The sequence below is a fragment of the Xiphophorus couchianus genome, chromosome 20 (assembly GCF_001444195.1).
Source record: "Xiphophorus couchianus chromosome 20, X_couchianus-1.0, whole genome shotgun sequence".
NCBI classification, from domain to species: domain Eukaryota; kingdom Metazoa; phylum Chordata; class Actinopteri; order Cyprinodontiformes; family Poeciliidae; genus Xiphophorus; species Xiphophorus couchianus.
In genome coordinates, this window is record NC_040247.1 from 17,822,021 (window position 1) to 17,840,137 (window position 18,117).

General features: G+C 36.1%; 2 protein-coding genes across 3 annotated transcripts; both read right to left on the minus strand.

Moving 5' to 3' along the window:
- Positions 1-72: 72 nt before the first annotated feature.
- arpc4 (actin related protein 2/3 complex, subunit 4) lies at positions 73-3,336 on the minus strand. Its single transcript, XM_028003992.1, has 6 exons — positions 3,233-3,336; positions 1,802-1,920; positions 1,602-1,713; positions 1,411-1,506; positions 659-829; positions 73-562 (listed from the first exon to the last, which is right to left on the minus strand). The coding sequence occupies exons 1-6, from the start codon at positions 3,233-3,235 to the stop codon at positions 557-559; spliced, it is 507 nt and encodes a 168-aa protein (XP_027859793.1). The 5' UTR covers positions 3,236-3,336; the 3' UTR covers positions 73-556.
- Positions 3,337-4,143: 807 nt separating this feature from the next.
- LOC114136165 (ras-related protein rab7) lies at positions 4,144-15,549 on the minus strand. 2 transcript variants are annotated; one of them, XM_028003990.1, is made up of 6 exons: positions 15,173-15,549; positions 9,601-9,660; positions 7,762-7,888; positions 7,420-7,638; positions 5,679-5,807; positions 4,144-5,569 (listed from the first exon to the last, which is right to left on the minus strand). In XM_028003990.1, exons 2-6 carry the CDS (start codon positions 9,651-9,653, stop codon positions 5,474-5,476), a joined length of 624 nt encoding a protein of 207 aa, XP_027859791.1. In that variant the 5' UTR covers positions 9,654-9,660; positions 15,173-15,549; the 3' UTR covers positions 4,144-5,473. The 2 variants fall into 2 exon arrangements, with proteins under 2 accessions (XP_027859791.1, XP_027859792.1); XM_028003991.1 differs by lacking the exon at positions 15,173-15,549 and adding an exon at positions 14,967-14,987.
- Positions 15,550-18,117: the final 2,568 nt, after the last annotated feature.

Sequence of the window (18,117 nt, forward strand, 5' to 3'; positions counted from 1 at the left end):
TGTTATTGTAAGTAACTGTGCTGAATATTCAGCTCTGGAAATGGAAATGTGAAACAGATGAAAAAGAACCACTAAAATACAAAGTATACTTTATTTTTATTTTTATTAATTGCCAGATGTGTAAATTTGTTTCATCTGTTTGCATGTGAAATAAAACATTAACTGATTGCCCTCATGGTTCAATGTTTGTGGTAACAAAATGAAATTTCTATGCATATAATATATATATGTAAATATACTTAAAAACATTTAAATTATCTTTTAAAAAAAATCTGTTTCATCCTGTGCTCAATACTATAGAGGCTGTGTTGACCTTTCACAGCAAGAAATGAAGGTGTGGTGGGAATATTAAACACAAACATCAATAATTTGAGCACAGGACAAGTTTCAGGTTAAAGGGAAAAGCCCCATTGGCCCTCACAGCCTCACTGCACTTCTTTTTCTTCTTTTCTCCTCTTGGTGGATAACGCCAGCGAAGGTCTGCCGTGCCGTGAGTCGACTCCACAGTGACGGCCAGTATTGCAAAAGGAATGTGTTCTTGGGTCTTCGCTCGCTTTCAGAACTGCAGAAATAAAACAAGATGCCATTTTCAAGCTTAAGCTGCAGAAAATGCTGCACTAGAAAACAGAATGAAAGAGCAACTGAAAACCGGACGTACATTTTTGAGGAACTCCTCTGCGACGATGCGAGCCCTGGCGTTGACGGACAGCTTCATTTCACTAATTTCCTTGTCGATTTCTTCCATAAAATGAATAACAAAGTCCACTAGTTTGTGCTTGTACATCTGCTCAGTGTGGAAGTTGGTGATGAGAAAAGAAATGTCGTATCCCTGCAAAACACAAATGTCATGATTAAATATTTGAGATTAGTACGGTGAAATACTCATATCATTACAAAGATACATTTTTCACTTGTTTCTTGCATGAAGAAAAAGAATTAAGGCTCAAAATTAAAAATTATATATTTGAAAAAAAGGTAACTTTGGTTTAAGCAATTAAACTTACCAGTTTGTTAAAGTAAGAAAAGTGTCAAGACTGAACATTTTAGCTTGCAGAGCTCCACTCTGACTATCACTACTAATGGAAAAGATTGCTTCCTGACTGACTTTATTTATTTATGAAACAAAAGCTTAAAAAAACAAGGCTATATACATGGACAGGGTAATGCCAGACGCCATCATGACGAGATTAATCCTGATCTCATCATGACGGCGATAAGTCATAATGTCGTTAATATTTCAATAATATCCTAAAGTAACTAAAGTTCATCTCCTAAAGAAAAAATAATGCATCTACACAGCATGAGTGGACATAGAAGAGTTTAACAGGACATAATCAATTTCATAAGTATTTTGTACATGTCTGCTATAAAACTGAATGCATAGTTTCAATGGCATTTTCAGTCACTTGCCTCGACTGGTTTCCTCCTCAGGATGAAGAAGTTTTCCGCCCTCATCATCATGAAGCGCATGAATTTATGGCAAAGGATCTTCTCGATCTCATCTGCCTGCAGCAGCAAATAAAATGTGCACCCATTAAAGCCAGGAAGCTGTTCAGGTCTTGGTCATCGTTGCGTCGGTTCTGGACAGAAATCTGGCTGACCTGCTTCACGGCGATGCTCACTCTGACAGAGTTGATGGAGCCCTCGATCAGAACCTTCTCCTTGTCGTTACGACTAATGATTACAGGTTGGAGGAGCAACTCTTTGCTGCTCCTGGACACGAGCAAAAACGCCAATAAAGTGCACGTCACCATGAGTGGCAAACTGAATATCTTTCTCTCAACTGTGACGGTTGTCTCACCTGACTTCCACCTCTGGTTTGTTGTGCCTTTCCACCACCTGAGAGGAGAAGTTCTCCAGGCAAAGAGCGGCCTGCAGCGTGGCACGCACCGCGTTGAGATACGGACGCAGAGTGGCCGTCTGATGGTGGAAAACAAAAAGCTGAACAGAGGAAAAATGCTTTCCAAAGAAAAATGAATGCACCTCACCACACATTGAACTGGTTTAAAAGAATTCAACATGTTTCTGGTTGTTGAATAACCAGCTTTCCAAAAGATACTTTCTCACTCTGTGTATTAAGAATAACTGGAGACCTTTAACCTGCTGATTCCTCCAAAATGTCTTGCTACTGCTCTGCAACTTTTAGATACATTCCTGCTCCAACACAACTGAAGCAAATGAATGGCCCATTGCCAGGCCTCTGTCAAACCTGATGGCATGATGAAGTAATTCAGTCATGTGATTCAGGTGTGTTTGAAACCTCCCAACAGCTTCTAATCCCTTCAAAACCAAAGTGACCATTTCTGTTGCATTAGAAATGTTTTGGAGGATTGCACTGACACATAGTGGTCCTCTTGTCTAAAGGGAAAGAGGATTCAAAGTGTATTAACTGATAACACTTCCTATAACACAACAGACCCACAGGATTACTGAACAAATAGGAGGGAAGGTTTTCATTTCATTTATTCATACTGAAATAATCACAACTACAAATGACTTATAGGTGAAATCAGATCTGAACACCGTATAACGACAGACCCCTTTTATTACTCAAGACTAAACATTTCCAGTGGTACATGTTTGTTTTCTGAATTCCCAGAATAAGAAATTAGATTTTTTTTATTACATTAAATTTAGTAGTGTACATTTTATTTTACGACGCTAAAATAAACGTCCTGAAACAAACTCCTGGTGGTTAAATCTCTGAACTCAAACAGATTATAAAAAGCAATCTGGTGAAACGCCTTTATTTGCATGGGTTAAATAAATATTTAGCATACAATTGTTAATGATGGGGAGAAATCTGCTCTAGACGGCGAACATACATGACATCTTTTTCAATTTTATCATTATTACCATCATCAGGTCTAATGAAAAAGGAAGTAGGAAGCTTCACCAAATATAATTTTCCTTTAAGTGGTTGCAGCCCTGTTTTAAACTGCAAAGTATTACTATAATATGTCACTACAAAGCGATGGCTACTAAAACAACTAAAGACATCCTCCTGCTACAACCTGATATTAGGAAAAACCCTAAAATCTCTCTTAGCTTGTCGATTAGCCATCGTTAGCAGCGAAGCTATGTCTCAAATGACAACAGGATGGACAGAAATAACCTCCGTCTATATTAGCTACGGAAGTAATATCAAAACACTCACTACCCACAAAAAATCTGATATAAATAATAGTTAAAATTGGGCATTTTATTCGGACATATGTCAAATTTCTCTCACCATTTCTCAGTTTCAGCAGAGGGAGCTAAACGCGGAAGTAGTTGCTGTTGCGTTTTCCGCGAACACACCGGAAGTGCCCACGGCTGCCTGAATAAATAAATATAAATACCTCACAAGATATAAAAATTTTTAAATATGTATCTTCTGCATTTAAACTATAACCATTTTATCATTTGAATTTTGGAGGTTTTACAAAAAATAGGTTAGCAAAGAAATCTTTAATTTACAGTACACATTTTAGTATTGAGCTAATTTATCAATTCTAGATGCTGTTTTCCCATTTATTGTAAATCTAAAAACCTATTTCATTTATATTTTAAGGATTCAGTTAAACGAACAAAAATGCAGCGTAATGATGGCAGTAAAACCAAAAACATTTAATTCTGTTGTGTACATTCTATGCAATTAGTCACATTCAATGACAGACAACCTTCACAGCATTTAGCGTCTTGCTGTCAGACGGCAACTAAGAAGTTGTCCACTGATTACCAGCATTCTTTTTGTATTTACTTTATCTGGAAAGATTAAACTTTAAGTATTGGTACAAACATCCAGGTTAGCATAAAGATAATTTAATTTTAGACTATTGTGCACAGAAGGATTCTACATAAAATAAAAAATGTTACTAGCAGCCGTAAGCGTCCCCTTCATGACTGTTACATGTGTCTTCAGTCAGAAGTTTCTTTTGAACTGCTGTAATACAGACCACTACAGGAGATTCTTCCTGCCCACAGCATCTACATCAGCTCTTTGAAGATTATGTAATATGAGCTGCATTTAATTTCTCTCTGGAAATAAGTATTTAATTTTAATTTAATTATTTAAAGCGTCTAGTCCTATTTTTAATTACTGAAATTAACGTTTTAATATCCACTATAAGATGCACCTGTAAGACATGAAACACCAATCTCTTCATATATTCAAGAGTTTTATTATTTGACGTTCAATTTTTCTTTTACAACATCATTGGCATTGCTGTAATGTTTTCTGTAAGGAAAAAAAAATAAGAGTAATACCAGGGAAAATGGTTGAATATTTTCTTTAAATGGAAAGAAGAAACATTTCAGTTCTATACCATCTATACACCGTAATACACAATCCGTTAAAAATATTAAGTACTTAGCCAACCTGAGCTACAAGCAGATAAGATAGAACAGCAATAGTGAAAGACGGGACAGGAGACGGGTGTATGCAGTGTTGGTGATGCATGTGGTCACCCTTTACCATTGAAAGGTGTCTGATAAGGAGGACATAACACATACAGCAGTAATAGTAGCAGTACAAGTAATGTTACATAAAAGGCAAACTTTACATATCAAGGTTTTAACTTGTTACACTGTGACTGCCTAATCAGCTTTACTTGACACAGTAACATATATTCAGCAGTGTGAGGCAGTTAGAAACCCTAATCCTGAAGTGAAAAGGCAATACAATCATCAGATTGTTCAGAAGATTCTCAGGAGCTATTCGAAGGAGGGAGGAGGTATAAATTTAGAGCTTACCAAAAGGCATGTGATAGGAGATGTTGCCCAAAAAATAAACAAAAAACAAAAACAAATCAGTCATCCCTCCATAACACTTAAAGGCAAAAAAAAAAAAAAAAAAAAAAAAAAACATAAAAAGAAAAGTGCAAAACCACAAATGTTTAAGATCGGCTTTTAAATTAACCGCCAATTACAACAAATATTTATTTAGTTCTGCTAGTTTATTTCATGAGAAAGGCGCAAAAGAAAACAAGTAGAAAGCAGAGAATGATATTTGGGATGCTGCATCTTGGGAAAAGTCAACATCACCTCACAACAGAGCTTGCTTTGAGAGCTCTGGAGTCCGTCCAGATTTCCTAATTGCACCCTGAACATGGCTCCACGACCTCGCCCTCTCAGAGTGAGTCAGGGGCAAAACCTGACAAACATGGCAAAATACAGGAGTTCACTCACTACTGAGTCATGGGTGTGAGGTCATGAAGGGTGTGTTTCTTCTCTCATGATTTTACTGCGCTGGATTTGTCATCGTTTTATATGTGAGGGGGAAACTAGTGTATTAATTTATGTACTAAGTGGGAAACGAGAAAGAGGTTTGGGGGCGAGGGGACGTACATCCATGTGAGGGGTGGTGTCAATGGAATGAGCGGTGTGTGAGGAAGACCGATAAGGAAACTGTTTGTTTTTTTTCCCTGGGAGCGAGGTTGATGACATGTAACAGGGTGATGATGAGATGAGAGAAGATGGTCCAGTTTGTCCCTCAGCAGCTGCAGCTCTCTGCAGAAGGTTTAGCTCTGTCGTTCCTATCCAGCTTTATGGGCTCTGGGAATTCATTATACAACTCCACCTCTGTCTCCTGAGAAGCATACAGGAAAAAAAAAACACAAGTTAGAACTATTCTCTGTTAATTAATAGTACAAATATACACTGAAATGTTAAAATTTCTGTTTTCTTGTTCAACTCGCCTGTTTGAGAGCGTTGCGTGCGATAGTCTGGAATGCTTGTTCTACGTTTATAGCTTCTTTGGCGCTGGTCTCAAAGTACGGGATGTTGTTCTTACTCTGACACCAGGCCTGAGCCCTTTTAGTGGTCACCTGAACACAAAGAAAAAAAACACATCCATCAACGATGATATGGAAAGTTTGAATACTAGAATCGCCTGACTTGTTATTTTAAAGAATATAATTCACTAAACAGCCAGTTTGTACCGAGTAGCGGACAGTGATTAAAAGCTGCCAGTTCTCAGTGATCAGGAGGCTATGTATTTTTTTTTGTTATTAACTGAAAACTACCTTTAATAGTCTGTAAACCAATAAACAGGGCATGCAGTGACCCACACTATATTGCAGTTAGACAAAAATCAAAATGATTAGGGACATTAACATTGATGCATGAACACAAATGTTCCTCTAATTTTTATTTTTTGATGGATTGCAAACAGCAATATAAATTTTATTTCCTTTAACTGATTTAAAAAAAATAGAAAAATATAAAATGTTTACAAAACCAGGACGGATACATCGCAACATATAAACACAGCACATTTAGTTTTTTCTATGAAAAATTGGGTTGATGTCAATACACGGTATTAATACTGCTTTTAAGGCCAATGTTACATAGAAACTTCAGTATTCCCTCGACCTTTGAAAAAATATCGACCACACCGCTGACTTCACCACTTCTTCAGCTGAACTACCCACAATCCTGTTCTGCATCACTATCACATGACTGAACACAAACCACATGACCAACCGCCTCAGCACCCCATCCAGAAACAAATGGCAAAACCCACGATTTTTAAAACACACTTGGGATTATTTTGACCAAAACTATATGTGAAATTCATGCTAGCTATCACGGGGAGCATTTTGGCCAAATGTTTAGGTAATCCCAATAAAAACTAGACTCAGACTGTTCTGCCAAACTTAAAAACTGCTTCGTAACATGAAGGTCAAAAACAACATTCAGATAAATTGGACTGCAGCGACAAGAGGAAGAGGAGGGAAATAAAACTGGTGGCTCTGCTGAGGAGAACAGAACAACAACAGGATATTCTACAATCTAACCATGCATCATCATACCCCACTTTTATCTTACTTGTTAGCAACTTCTTTTTGGATACATGCAAATAATTTAGTTTTGAATCCTAAAATACACTGGAAACTAGAGCAGCACTGCTGACATGAGAGCAAATAAAGGAAGTTCTTCCTGCCTCAGTGTCCGGATGCATCCACCTGCCTTCACCTGTTCCCAGTTCAAATGCAAACTGCAACCATTTTATTTTTTGATTCCTAAAATATTTTTCATTTCAGTTTGTTTTTTGTTTGCTAATGAGCATATTAAACAAATTCAATAACAGACTTTTAAGACATACTGTATATTGATGCAATATCCTCAGATCTGGGCAAAATGTTTTACTTCCCATCAGAAAGGTTTAATTATTTGTGTGCTGTCACCACTTGCTCCTTTACAGCTATCTCCACTGAGGAATTACAGTCATGTCTTCATAAGTAAAATTACACACAGCAAAACCATTAGGGTTTTATGGTCGCTCTGAAGAATTATAACAGAATGTAGAGAGCGAGTCATAAACATAAGAATGCACACATGCGGACGGAAGATTTGCAACCCATTTCCTGCACCACAGTCCTTCAGAGTGGGCATTAGACACGGTCTCTGTTTCAGGAATGTGGAACCGATAACAACCTGTCTGTTCTCCAGGTCAATCTTGTTGCCTAGCACCACGAAAGGGAAGTTCTCGGGGTCTCGGGGGCTGGCCTGGATTAGAAACTCATCCCTCCAGCTGTCGAGCGTCTTGAAGGTGTTGGGTGCAGTCACGTCAAAAACCAGCACGCAGCAGTCTGCCCCGCGGTAGAACGCAACACCCAAAGACTGAAACCTCTCCTGGCCAGCTGTGTCCCAGATCTGACACACAAAAAAAGGAAAAAACAGAATAAATCAACTCAAACAATGTCAATACTTTAAAATAACAATTTATTTTAACAATACTTTAATGTCACAAAATGAGTCATCAAGTTGGAAATGTACCTGCATTGTAACAAGTCGGTCGTCCACCATTACCTCCTTGGTGAGGAAATCTGCTCCTATTGTTGCTTTGTACTGGTTACTAAACTTTTTGTTCACATACTGGTTCATTAGGGAGGTCTTTCCAACTCTGAGGAGAAAGCAAAAAAAAAAAAAACTAAACATGAGAGCTACTGTGTTTAAAACAGGCATGGGAACAAATCAATTTGAAGCATATAGCATACAAATATAAAACAAAGATTTATTTCCTTAAGTTACACTAAGTAAGGCAAAAGCATGCTGTCATATTTGTACAGTAAAATCTGATTCTCAGTGAAAAAAAAATAATATGGGAAAAACAACTTCTACAATATTTTAAACAGATTTTAGTTTGTGCAATGCTGGCAACTTCTGTCAAGCATCAAGACTTGAAGTACGCTTTTCTCAGAATGTTAAAACAGACTTTATTACATTTATGAGCACTTAAAAATAATGAATTACAGCACCACATAAAAGGGATGCGAGAGAAAAAATCTGCAAGATTGATTATTTCATGCAAATTCATCACAATTAGAGATAAACTTTACTATAGACATTTTATTGCATAGCAGAAGGGCGTATTTGATAGAGTACTGATTCCTAAATGGGACTGAAATATTATCCGTGTACTAAGATGCTGTTTGCATCGACCACAGAGCAAAGATGCACACATCCAAGTAATTTTATTTTTTTTTAAATAGTAATATTAAGCAAATATTAACATAAATTTTACCATGAAAAACATCTTTGGTGCTGAAGGAAACGGAAGATATAAAACAAAGTTTATGCAAAACAATCGAACTGCAACTAAGTGTGAGTGAACAAAAATTCACTCACTTTTAAATCTAAAGCAATGACATGTCATGACTATTTTATTCTTGTTTTATGTAAAACCAACAGCTCTAGTCAACTCCATATAACTGTCTTTCCAATTATGAAATAGCCTATTAAAATTTTGCTCAGTAAAAAAATCTATATTAAGCTCATCTCCACCAACTGCATGTCTGAATAGACAAAGCTAAATAATACAGACAGCAGGTGGCAGTAGAAGAACAGTAATAAAGTAACAAAATGGCTGCATGAAAGAAAAAACAACTGAACAAGCAAATAAAGCCAGTCATTTTGAAAGTGAAATAGAAAGCAAGCTTCATGAATAGATCTAGTTCATTTTCAGTGAAAAAGGTTGAACGTTGCTGTAAAAACAATTGCAAATTCAGCTGCCCAAATGTAGAAACTCGTTTTGGTAATTGCAGGGGAAACTAAGCAAATAAATTTCATTTTCATGTTTGTTAGGATCTCAAAATGTTCACTTTTCTCTTTTAAAGTGAAAGGTGGAGCTGCATTACATCAAAAAGCAGCAATTTTCTAGCTAAGTTAACTTGCTTCCTCTTGTCATTTACTTTAAACTGATAACTAAACATGAATCCTGAAAAATAGTTTCAGTTCTGGTAGAAAATGGAACTGAAATCACTAAATAAAGTGTTGCTTCATGGTCACAACAAACACAGAACATTTCTAAATGACAGCAGTGGCCATGTTCCAACAGTTCCGCAGATTAAAAGTCAAGCTTTTTAAGTTACGGGTAAAACCCTAAAATCACTAGAGAAAGCAGAGGTGGTAATCTGCCTGGATACAGCTTATGGCCACTGCTGACGCCAATGAGGAAGTAGCACTGAGCATTCACTCCAACCAGAAAAGCTACCAGAAAAGAAAAGAATAGTGCAAGTCTTTTTACCCCCCAACTATATTTAGTGGTGATCTGTGTGGTCCTTCACACTGCTGAATTTGGCATGAAGAAGAATAATATACCATCTTGTGACTCACCCAGAATCTCCCAGGATGATGACTTTAAGGAGCACTTTCTTCCTAGACGTCATTGTTCAGCTGCAGGAAGAAAAAAATGAAACTGTTGAAACTCTTTATATCCTCGCTAACCTATTCATTTTAGATCAAAAACTAATCAGCTTCATGATGATAAAAAAAAATTGACAGTTAACTAAATGATCACTGGCCTATTGAGAAACATTAACGTAGAAATCTGAGCTCAGTCTTTACGCTCCTGCGGCAGTAAAGTTTGAATGCGACTTATTCCAGTCATGTGCTTCCTAAGCTGGAGAGCAAATCACGAGGCACACATCCCTCTCCTTTTATTTTTCTCTCTCTCTCTTTCTTACACACGCAGACAGCAGGAAGTTGTTGCACAGGGTCAACCCTTGCAGATATTACCGGCACAGAGATAATGACCTGATAGAGAACATATTTCCAGGACCCAAGCAAACATCAGAAATACCTCAGGAAGACGATCTGAACTGCTTTTACAACCTACATGGTTGGTCTCACCTGACAGCTCAGACTTTGTCTATGGACGAGGAAATGAAAGAAAACTGCAAGAGTTTTCAATAAAGTGATTTTCCCAATTTATTTATCCAAGCACATTTCAAATCTTAATCTGATTTCAAAATTAAAAAGAAAAAGTTTGATTGGAAGTCCATGCATTTATAAAGGGGAAATGGGAAGAGTTTTACCTATTGACACACTTAATAAATACAGGGGAAATCATTTTTTTCACCATTTGACTTGTGAACTGTTGATTAGAGGTGATCATGGGAAAACTGGCTGGTTCTGATCTCTACTGATTGGTACATCTTGAAACATCATGTTTTAACTCTAATTTAGAAATTCCATGTTAGAACAGATTTGTAGTAAAATATTTTGGATCAAATATTTTCCAAGTTCTGGACCTTAACTCTAACAAACCATAATCAACGTAACTCGGGGTTAAAAGTAGCAGAAACGGGCTGTCATTGAGAATACATGAGTGACTGCAAGAAACGAGTAAATTGCACAAGACAAGACGGGTTGATCAAATTGTGGTTTTATCCTAGTATTTAATTTTATTAGATAGGTAGCCCTTGCAGAATAGAAGACATAGATATGCAATACAAAGTATATTATGACTCATTAAAGCTAAAAATATTTAAAATAGGAAATTCAGCACTATTATTTTTTGTTTTATCAAGGCTAATAAAATTAATCCCTGAATTGCACAACCAATAAGTGAAGTAGATATTCTCAAAGAATTTATCAAAGGCTCTAAAACTAGAGATCTACTCAATCTCGGAATGTTCCTTGTATGAGGAGGACAAATAATACAAAAACAGGGAAAAAATACTATTTTCAGTTTCCAAATACATTAATGTATATATTTTTTTAAAGTTTCATAAAAACAACAAATAAAGGCTTGGGACATGTGTTTTGATGGTGGATCTTCAAAGCTACCACCAATGCACAGTGAAATACACTTAGTCTCCAAGGATTATCTTAAACATTTCCCTCCACAAACAGGAGAGAGACTAAAGAAGCAACGGTTCAATAAAAGTCTGCTCTATCTCTGCTCAGACGTTTGTGAAATTTGGTTTAGGTGCAAGGAATCGCTGCATTCCTTTAGTAAAGAAAAGAAAAAAAAAAATCAAGTTGGCAACTGCTGCACACCTTGTAATATCTAGCAGTGTTTTCCCAGCCATTTATGTCCCAGATACATAAGTGTTTTTCATATCTTATTCAGAGATGTTTTAAATAGTTAAACACTCATTATTCTCAATTTGATAATCATCATCCAGCACCTCTGTTGTTAGTACAAAAGGAAATACATGTCTCCTTTGTTCTTTTTTTTTCAATCCAGTGAAACAATAACGGACTGTACAACAATTTCACAGAAAAGTTGACCACTTCCCATCAGCTCCGGGTCAACTTACATCCTGGCATGAACGGCAGGACAATAAAACTGTCCCAACTGTTATTCTTTTGTGTTTAAATCAATTCTAGACCAAGAAGTTTTGTTTGAAAGAAAACAATAATAATAATAATAAAGACAGAACTCTTGAGCTGTAGCCCTCAAGAGCAGCAAAGTAAACTTGTGTTGCACATGAAGAGAACAAGCATCGCTCTCCAGTGACAACATTCCTGTGAAGCACGCCAGGAGCTGGAACAAGAGCGAGCACCTGAAGTGAATATGTGTTCAGACCACAGTCGCATGAGTACTGAACAAAGCAAGATCAGGTATCACTGAAGCACAGCTGAGAGAAAGGAGATGCGTTTCTAAACGAAAGAAAGTCGGCTTGACAAAGCGGACAAAGAGCTCATGTCATTTTGACATGAAAAAAATCAAAGTGGCAAATAATTTAATGTTTTACTGAGCTGTAACAACAGGTTTCCTACTTATGGTGGGAATTGATGCTTAAAAATAGTGATGGGTAAATGAGGCGTCATGAAGCGTTTCGATCCATAGCAAAACTGTGTTAACTGTGTCACTGAATACTGACACCTGCTGGACATTAAAAATCCCTACAGGCAACGTAGTTGACAGACTGAGTTGATGACCTTAGTCTATACAATAAGATTGAAGTCATTGTATTTTATTGTATATTATATATTGTATTATGTCATATCTTCAGTTAAATTCAAAATATATTTGATATTCTTAGATATAATCAATAAATAATGTGAACATGTACCATAAAGTGAAAATTTAAGTGAACGTGTTTGGAATGAGGATGCTTGTGGACTAGGGGTTTTTTTTTCAACAAATTTTCATTAAAAAAAATACGTTTTCCAACATTTTGAAACTTAGTCTGTTACGCTTTTATGACACAACTTCTCCTGCTGTAGAGAAAAGGAAGTAAACAATACATTTATATGAAATAATTTATAAAAAGCAACTGAGTAATTTGTAGAATGGCTGTATACCTGAGTTTATTCTAGGTGTATCTGGGACTTCATTCTGATGCCTGGCCCTATAATGCATCAGCATTGAGGAGGTGGATTTATTTAAATAAATAGTTCTGTCAAACATATGCAACACTTAACCTGCAGAACATAATATGAAAATAAACTAAGAGTCAATTTCAGCTGAATCTGGATTCAGATAGATCAAGTAGAAACTGGAAAGAACTAAATGAAACAACAACGAAGTGATAACCAATACCTTATTTTCTGATGTAAGATCAAAATGGTACCAAACTACGAAATCTTTCGTTTGCCTTGAGGCTGCTCCATAGTTGACGCTGTACCGTAAAAAATGAAGAATTCTTTTGGCAAATGCATCCCGTTGACAGATTTGCTTCCTAATAAACACAGTTTGTCGCGCCAGTGTCATTTGGAAACAGTTCCTGTATCGGTCATGTGACTTGCTGAAAGCAATACGCGCACCAACACGGGGTTTTGTCTATGGGCTTGACGCATCTGTGTTGCCCATCACTACTTAAAAAGATTTGCACAATACATTTTATCTGTACAAGTTTTTTTAATTTCCCAACTAATTATTCTGGTCAATTATAACCCTTTCTTTGTAGGTTGAAGTAACAATAAAAAAGTGTTTCATTGCACCAAAACTGTACAATATTACATAACTGCTCTTGAATCCAAATTGGGAAATGTGGTGAAAAATGTGACTCAATGAACTTAAGCAAAGTTATTCCTTTCAGACTGCATATTTGAGACGAGAGCAGCTAAAATCTACTCACTGACATGGATTAAGAATGCACACAAGCAGGATTAAACATAGAAGGCAAAATGTTTCTCGCTGCTCAGTTTGTCTCAGAGTCGGATCCCTTTTAAGGGTTCAGGTAAGTTTTCATAACTTGAAAAAGCAAACTAATAAAGAACAGAGTTCATTTTTTAGCACAAGAGCCAAACAGAAACAACCTGTTGTAACAAATTCAGTATTTTCTAGATTTACAGAGAAACGAATAAATAGGAAAGTAGTTTAGAATTGTTTTTTAAGGCACAATATACAGCATCAGACACTAAAATGTTAAACTTGTGGACTGAATAAACAAAGTCGAGCGATAACCAAAATTCAAGCCATTCCAAGACAACAGGCTGGTATGTTGAGTCATTCACTGGTATTGAGTAAACTAAGAAGTTGATTACGTTCTGGGAATGTTTGCCAATGACAGCAGTCAATCATTAAAAACACATCACGAGGCAAGAAGACGGGCCGTCCGGTAAAGGTTAAATTTAGATTTTTAGAAAATCAAACAGACTAAACAAAAATGTACCGTCTGATAACTGGTTTGGAAATTTAAAAACTAAACTTTTACAATTCTTTCATAAACACCTGAAGGCTTTTTTTCCCTTTGCATTACTGATTGATAAAATACTTTCACTCATCTCCCTATAAGTTGTTCAAACAAACCATCCATCTATCAAAATGCCTACATCCTTTTCCAACATTCATGTTGTGTTTCTCTGTTATCCTCTGATTAATCTGACCTGCTAAAGGGCTGAAATTCAATGAAATGCAAATGGACGATGAAGGTGACATCAACAACTTTAGTTACAAACCCAAACACCATTCAGGTATTTAGGTGCCAACATGGGGAAATCCAACTGACTTGATGTCACTGTTGTTTGAGCTTAATAGTTTCTGATATTCTTTGTATCAAAAAGGCATAACGTTTATCAAAAACTTAAAATTATTAAATATTTCATGGTAATAGTTAAATAATATTTATTTACACCTTTATAATATTCTGTGATATTGGGTAAAAATCTATTTAAAACAAGTTGCAATGTAAAAGTGAGGGACATAAATGAACTAAAATCTTAGGTCTTCTATTTTGTTTTAATAAATCAAAAATAAATGCCAGATATTTTTAAAAATGTCTAAATTCTTGCGTTGGAAAATGGAAGTGGTACAGAGCAGAAGAGTTGTTCAGTTGTGCCAAGTAGGAAGCAATCATAGCTATCGCTAATCAACAAATAAAGATGTCGTTTAAAAGTACACCTGATTTAATACCGACTTCCTCATAAGTCCCAAATTTTCCAACCAAACTGTAAAAGTTAAGATTAAAGTACACGATCTGTTCCGCAAACTCAGTGACTCATAAGCTAAACAATAAGTACTTGTCACAGAACACTGGCAAGTTTCCACTGCCTGGCAACACAAAAACAAAAATATAAAAAAGATGCTTCCCGCAGCCAGCTGTCAGGTGATGCGTCAAACCTGGACCCCCGTCAGCATAAAGTTTACTGTAGCATAAGGTCCAAAACCAGCCCAACATTTGGAAATGGGGTGGTGACCAACCCTCCATCTCTCGGCACATACATGGCATTTTAAATATTGTTATGTAAGCAAAGAAATAACCGTCGAACATATGATAAAGATTCTTTTCACGATGTTCGCTTACCGGTTCTCCTTCCTCGTTGGAATCGACCCAGACTGAGCCAAAGGCCGGCCTTGTTTTTTTTTTTTTTTTTTCTACATCAACCAGCTTCTCAAAAAAAAAACAAAAAAAAACACTGCACCACCATTAACGGTTTCAACATCAGGGTTCACCGGCCACCAAGCAGACATTTAAACAACATGAACGAACTGTTGGCGTTTGAAACTCACCTTAAAGTTGCGAACACTCCTTAGAGCCAACTTCTGGACCGTTTCGGAGCCGGGCAGCGAGCTAACTAGCTGTTATTGTTCAAGACAAGCTAACCGAATTAGGCGTTGCGTTAGCCAGCTAGCTCTCCGGAGCTCGACTGGTCGACCAGCGATAATTAGGGAACGACTCGGCTCAAACTGCCCCCCAAAAAATGTGCTTTCCTTGGCGTAAACACCAAAAAACTAAAGCCGATCGTAAATTGAGGAAAGAAATACAGAAATAAATAGTTTTAAATTTAGCACTTTGCCAGAGAGCTAGCTTTCTTGTCTCCCAATCAGCTAACTACCCAGGACCCCAGCCTATGATCTGGCTTCTCCTTTCACTTCCTTCTCCACAACCACGTCTCGTGTGACGTCAGACGCAGACAATCACGTCACAGGAAACGATCATATGAAACTTAAAAATATACATTTGAACAGTATATAAATTGTTGGTCTTTCACAGCTTGATGTAAAACGTATTGCTATGAAAGAACATTTATTTAATACAATAGAGTAGAAATTTGTGTTAAAAACTACAAAATATGTAGAGTCCAACGGATGCAGAAATAATGTTGCAAAGTAAAGCTCGTTCTGTTAATCCAAGCATCCATGAACAGTGCATCTTTTAGCTTTCTGACTTATTCCTATAACACAGTATGCACTCAAATTAACACCTTTACGCATGGAGGAGGTCGCTTTTTTGACATCTTCTACTACATGGTGTTGATTGTTCAATTTATTTCAAGTGAGCAATCACAAATTTGCATACCTTGTATTTTTATTGAAAAAACATTGGGGTTTTAATGCAGAAAAGAGGTGTTAGGCATATATAGACAGTCGACATATGGCTCAACACAGACTGTCACTTCAACAATTTCTTTCAGGCCATTGTACAGGTAACAAAAAACAGCATTTCCATGACGAAAGAATCAAGATTTTATTTTTTTAAAAATAACACACTGACCTTAAAAGTGAATGCAAACACAAAAGTTTTCCATTGTACAATACCATGAAAGCAAAGTCAGAAATGGGAGAATCAAACCAATGTGGATACACCTTTGGTTCTAGTGTCACTGTCACAAGAAAAATAGAATATGCAGTTGTGGGAATGGAGATTCACGATGCCATACACTGATGAACTAAGAATAAGAAAGTGATAAAACAAAGTTACTCTCGACCCTTGAAAGCCTGACCCATCAAAAAAATAGTCAGAAAATATTTTTTTTTAGAACTAGGATCTTCATAAAGCCTTTTTGTATCACATTTGATACAGCAGGCTTTTCTTAGAACTTTTTTCTCACAACAATGTGAGTTTCAGATGAAAAACCAAATGTTGCCTATAATATTTAGAAAATATGGAACACTTCAGGAAGTTTTTCTCTTAGTTTTTTTTTCCACCAACAAATTTTACAGTCCAGTCCTCATCAGAATCCTCATCATCTTCTCTATGTAGCTTGAATTGTCGTACATGATCATGTTGATGGCTATTCAAAGTATTTTCTTTCTCTCTCTTCTTCCTCTACACTTTTTTATATCTAAAATATACCTAATTAGTCGATACACCATAAAGATTATGGTTTTAGAATAACTACTATTGTGAAAAAATATATATATTTTGAAATGGCATTCAATGATAATTATTGAGTCATTGAATACTTTATAAAAATATTACAATACTGTTCAGTGGCAAAGCACCCTAAATACCTGCAGTACCAAATATGATACACATATTTTAACACAATTTAAATGTAATATAACAAAAACATTTCTAATTAATTGTGTATTATTTCCAAACATAAAACATTAATTTAAAAAAGTGAATAACAATTTATATATTATTTTTACTGTAAGTTGTCTAAAATTGTCAAAGGCTTTCTTGGAAAATGCGTATGACCAATCTCATGCAAGAAGACATTTTGAAAAGAGAAAAAAAAGCTGTTTCTCTGCCTGCAGTGCAATGATAATCCAGTAGATGGCAAAATACAAGTCTCAAATTACGTACAATAGGTTGTTATGGTAAGTATTGGTCATGGTGTAAAAAAAAGAGGAGACCACAGAAACTTATGTATCATATATGACACATATGGTGCATAAAAATACATTAATAATAATAATAATTTAGATTTTGCATACACATTGGTCTTTGTTCCTCATCTGAAGGTAACCAATGGAAACTGAACCACAATCACATGAATAGTCCTGTTTCACTTTGTGTGCATGGTCTACACATGCTGAGGCTGCAAGCGGAGCTTCTTCTGGTTGTAGGCGCAGCAGAAAACAACACAACATGCAATCAAGTCAGGACATGTCTGAGTCTTGCAGAGACATATCTGTAAATGTGTGATAATGATAACAGACAGAAAGCTTCAAACTAGTTTCTTTGTTTCCTCAGAAATCCAGCATGCTTCTTAAGAACTGCTTTCAAAACAAATGGCTTTGCAATAACTTTTTCTGTCTTACTGGGATTTGTAAGATCCAGATGTGAAGAAGTGCTTAGAAACCTCCCATAATCAGAAGGTAATAACTGTCCTTAAGTATCGAAATGAAATTAACACGAGATAAGGTTGTCCAGTGTAACTTTATTGACTCAACAGACAGAATAATTGTTGTCAGATACACATACTATAAATACTTTAACCAAATCTGGTGCTTTTTACTTATGTGTCTGTGTTTTTAACAGCTAAACACTTGCTAGAAATCCACTCTCATCTTCGAATGAACTGAAGGAGCCAAGATCTCCAGCCTTTAATTTAACACCTGCTGCTTTTCTATCCTCCATATCATGCAGATTTGGTTTCAGGGTTTTATATAAGCTGATATGTTATTTCCATCCTTAAAGTTGTCATACACAAAAAGGGCTAAATTTTTTTAAAGTCAAATAGGCTCTACATCAGTCCACAATTAGGATTTAAATAAACTATGTT

Excerpts from the sequence above, each read along its gene's own strand:
- arpc4 (XM_028003992.1), bottom strand. Across the intron at positions 1,507-1,601 it reads TGAGCATCGCCGTGAAGCAG|GCAGATGAGATCGAGAAGAT; the intron begins GTCAGCCAGATT and ends TTGCTGCTGCAG. Across the intron at positions 830-1,410 it reads TGAGGAGGAAACCAGTCGAG|GGATACGACATTTCTTTTCT; the intron begins GCAAGTGACTGA and ends TGTGTTTTGCAG.
- LOC114136165 (XM_028003990.1), bottom strand. The coding sequence starts at position 9,653 with ATGACGTCTAGGAAGAAAGTGCTCCTTAAAGTCATCATCCTGGGAGAT. Across the intron at positions 7,889-9,600 it reads ATCATCCTGGGAGATTCTGG|AGTTGGAAAGACCTCCCTAA; the intron begins GTGAGTCACAAG and ends CTTTCTCCTCAG. Across the intron at positions 7,639-7,761 it reads ACCGACTTGTTACAATGCAG|ATCTGGGACACAGCTGGCCA; the intron begins GTACATTTCCAA and ends TTTGTGTGTCAG.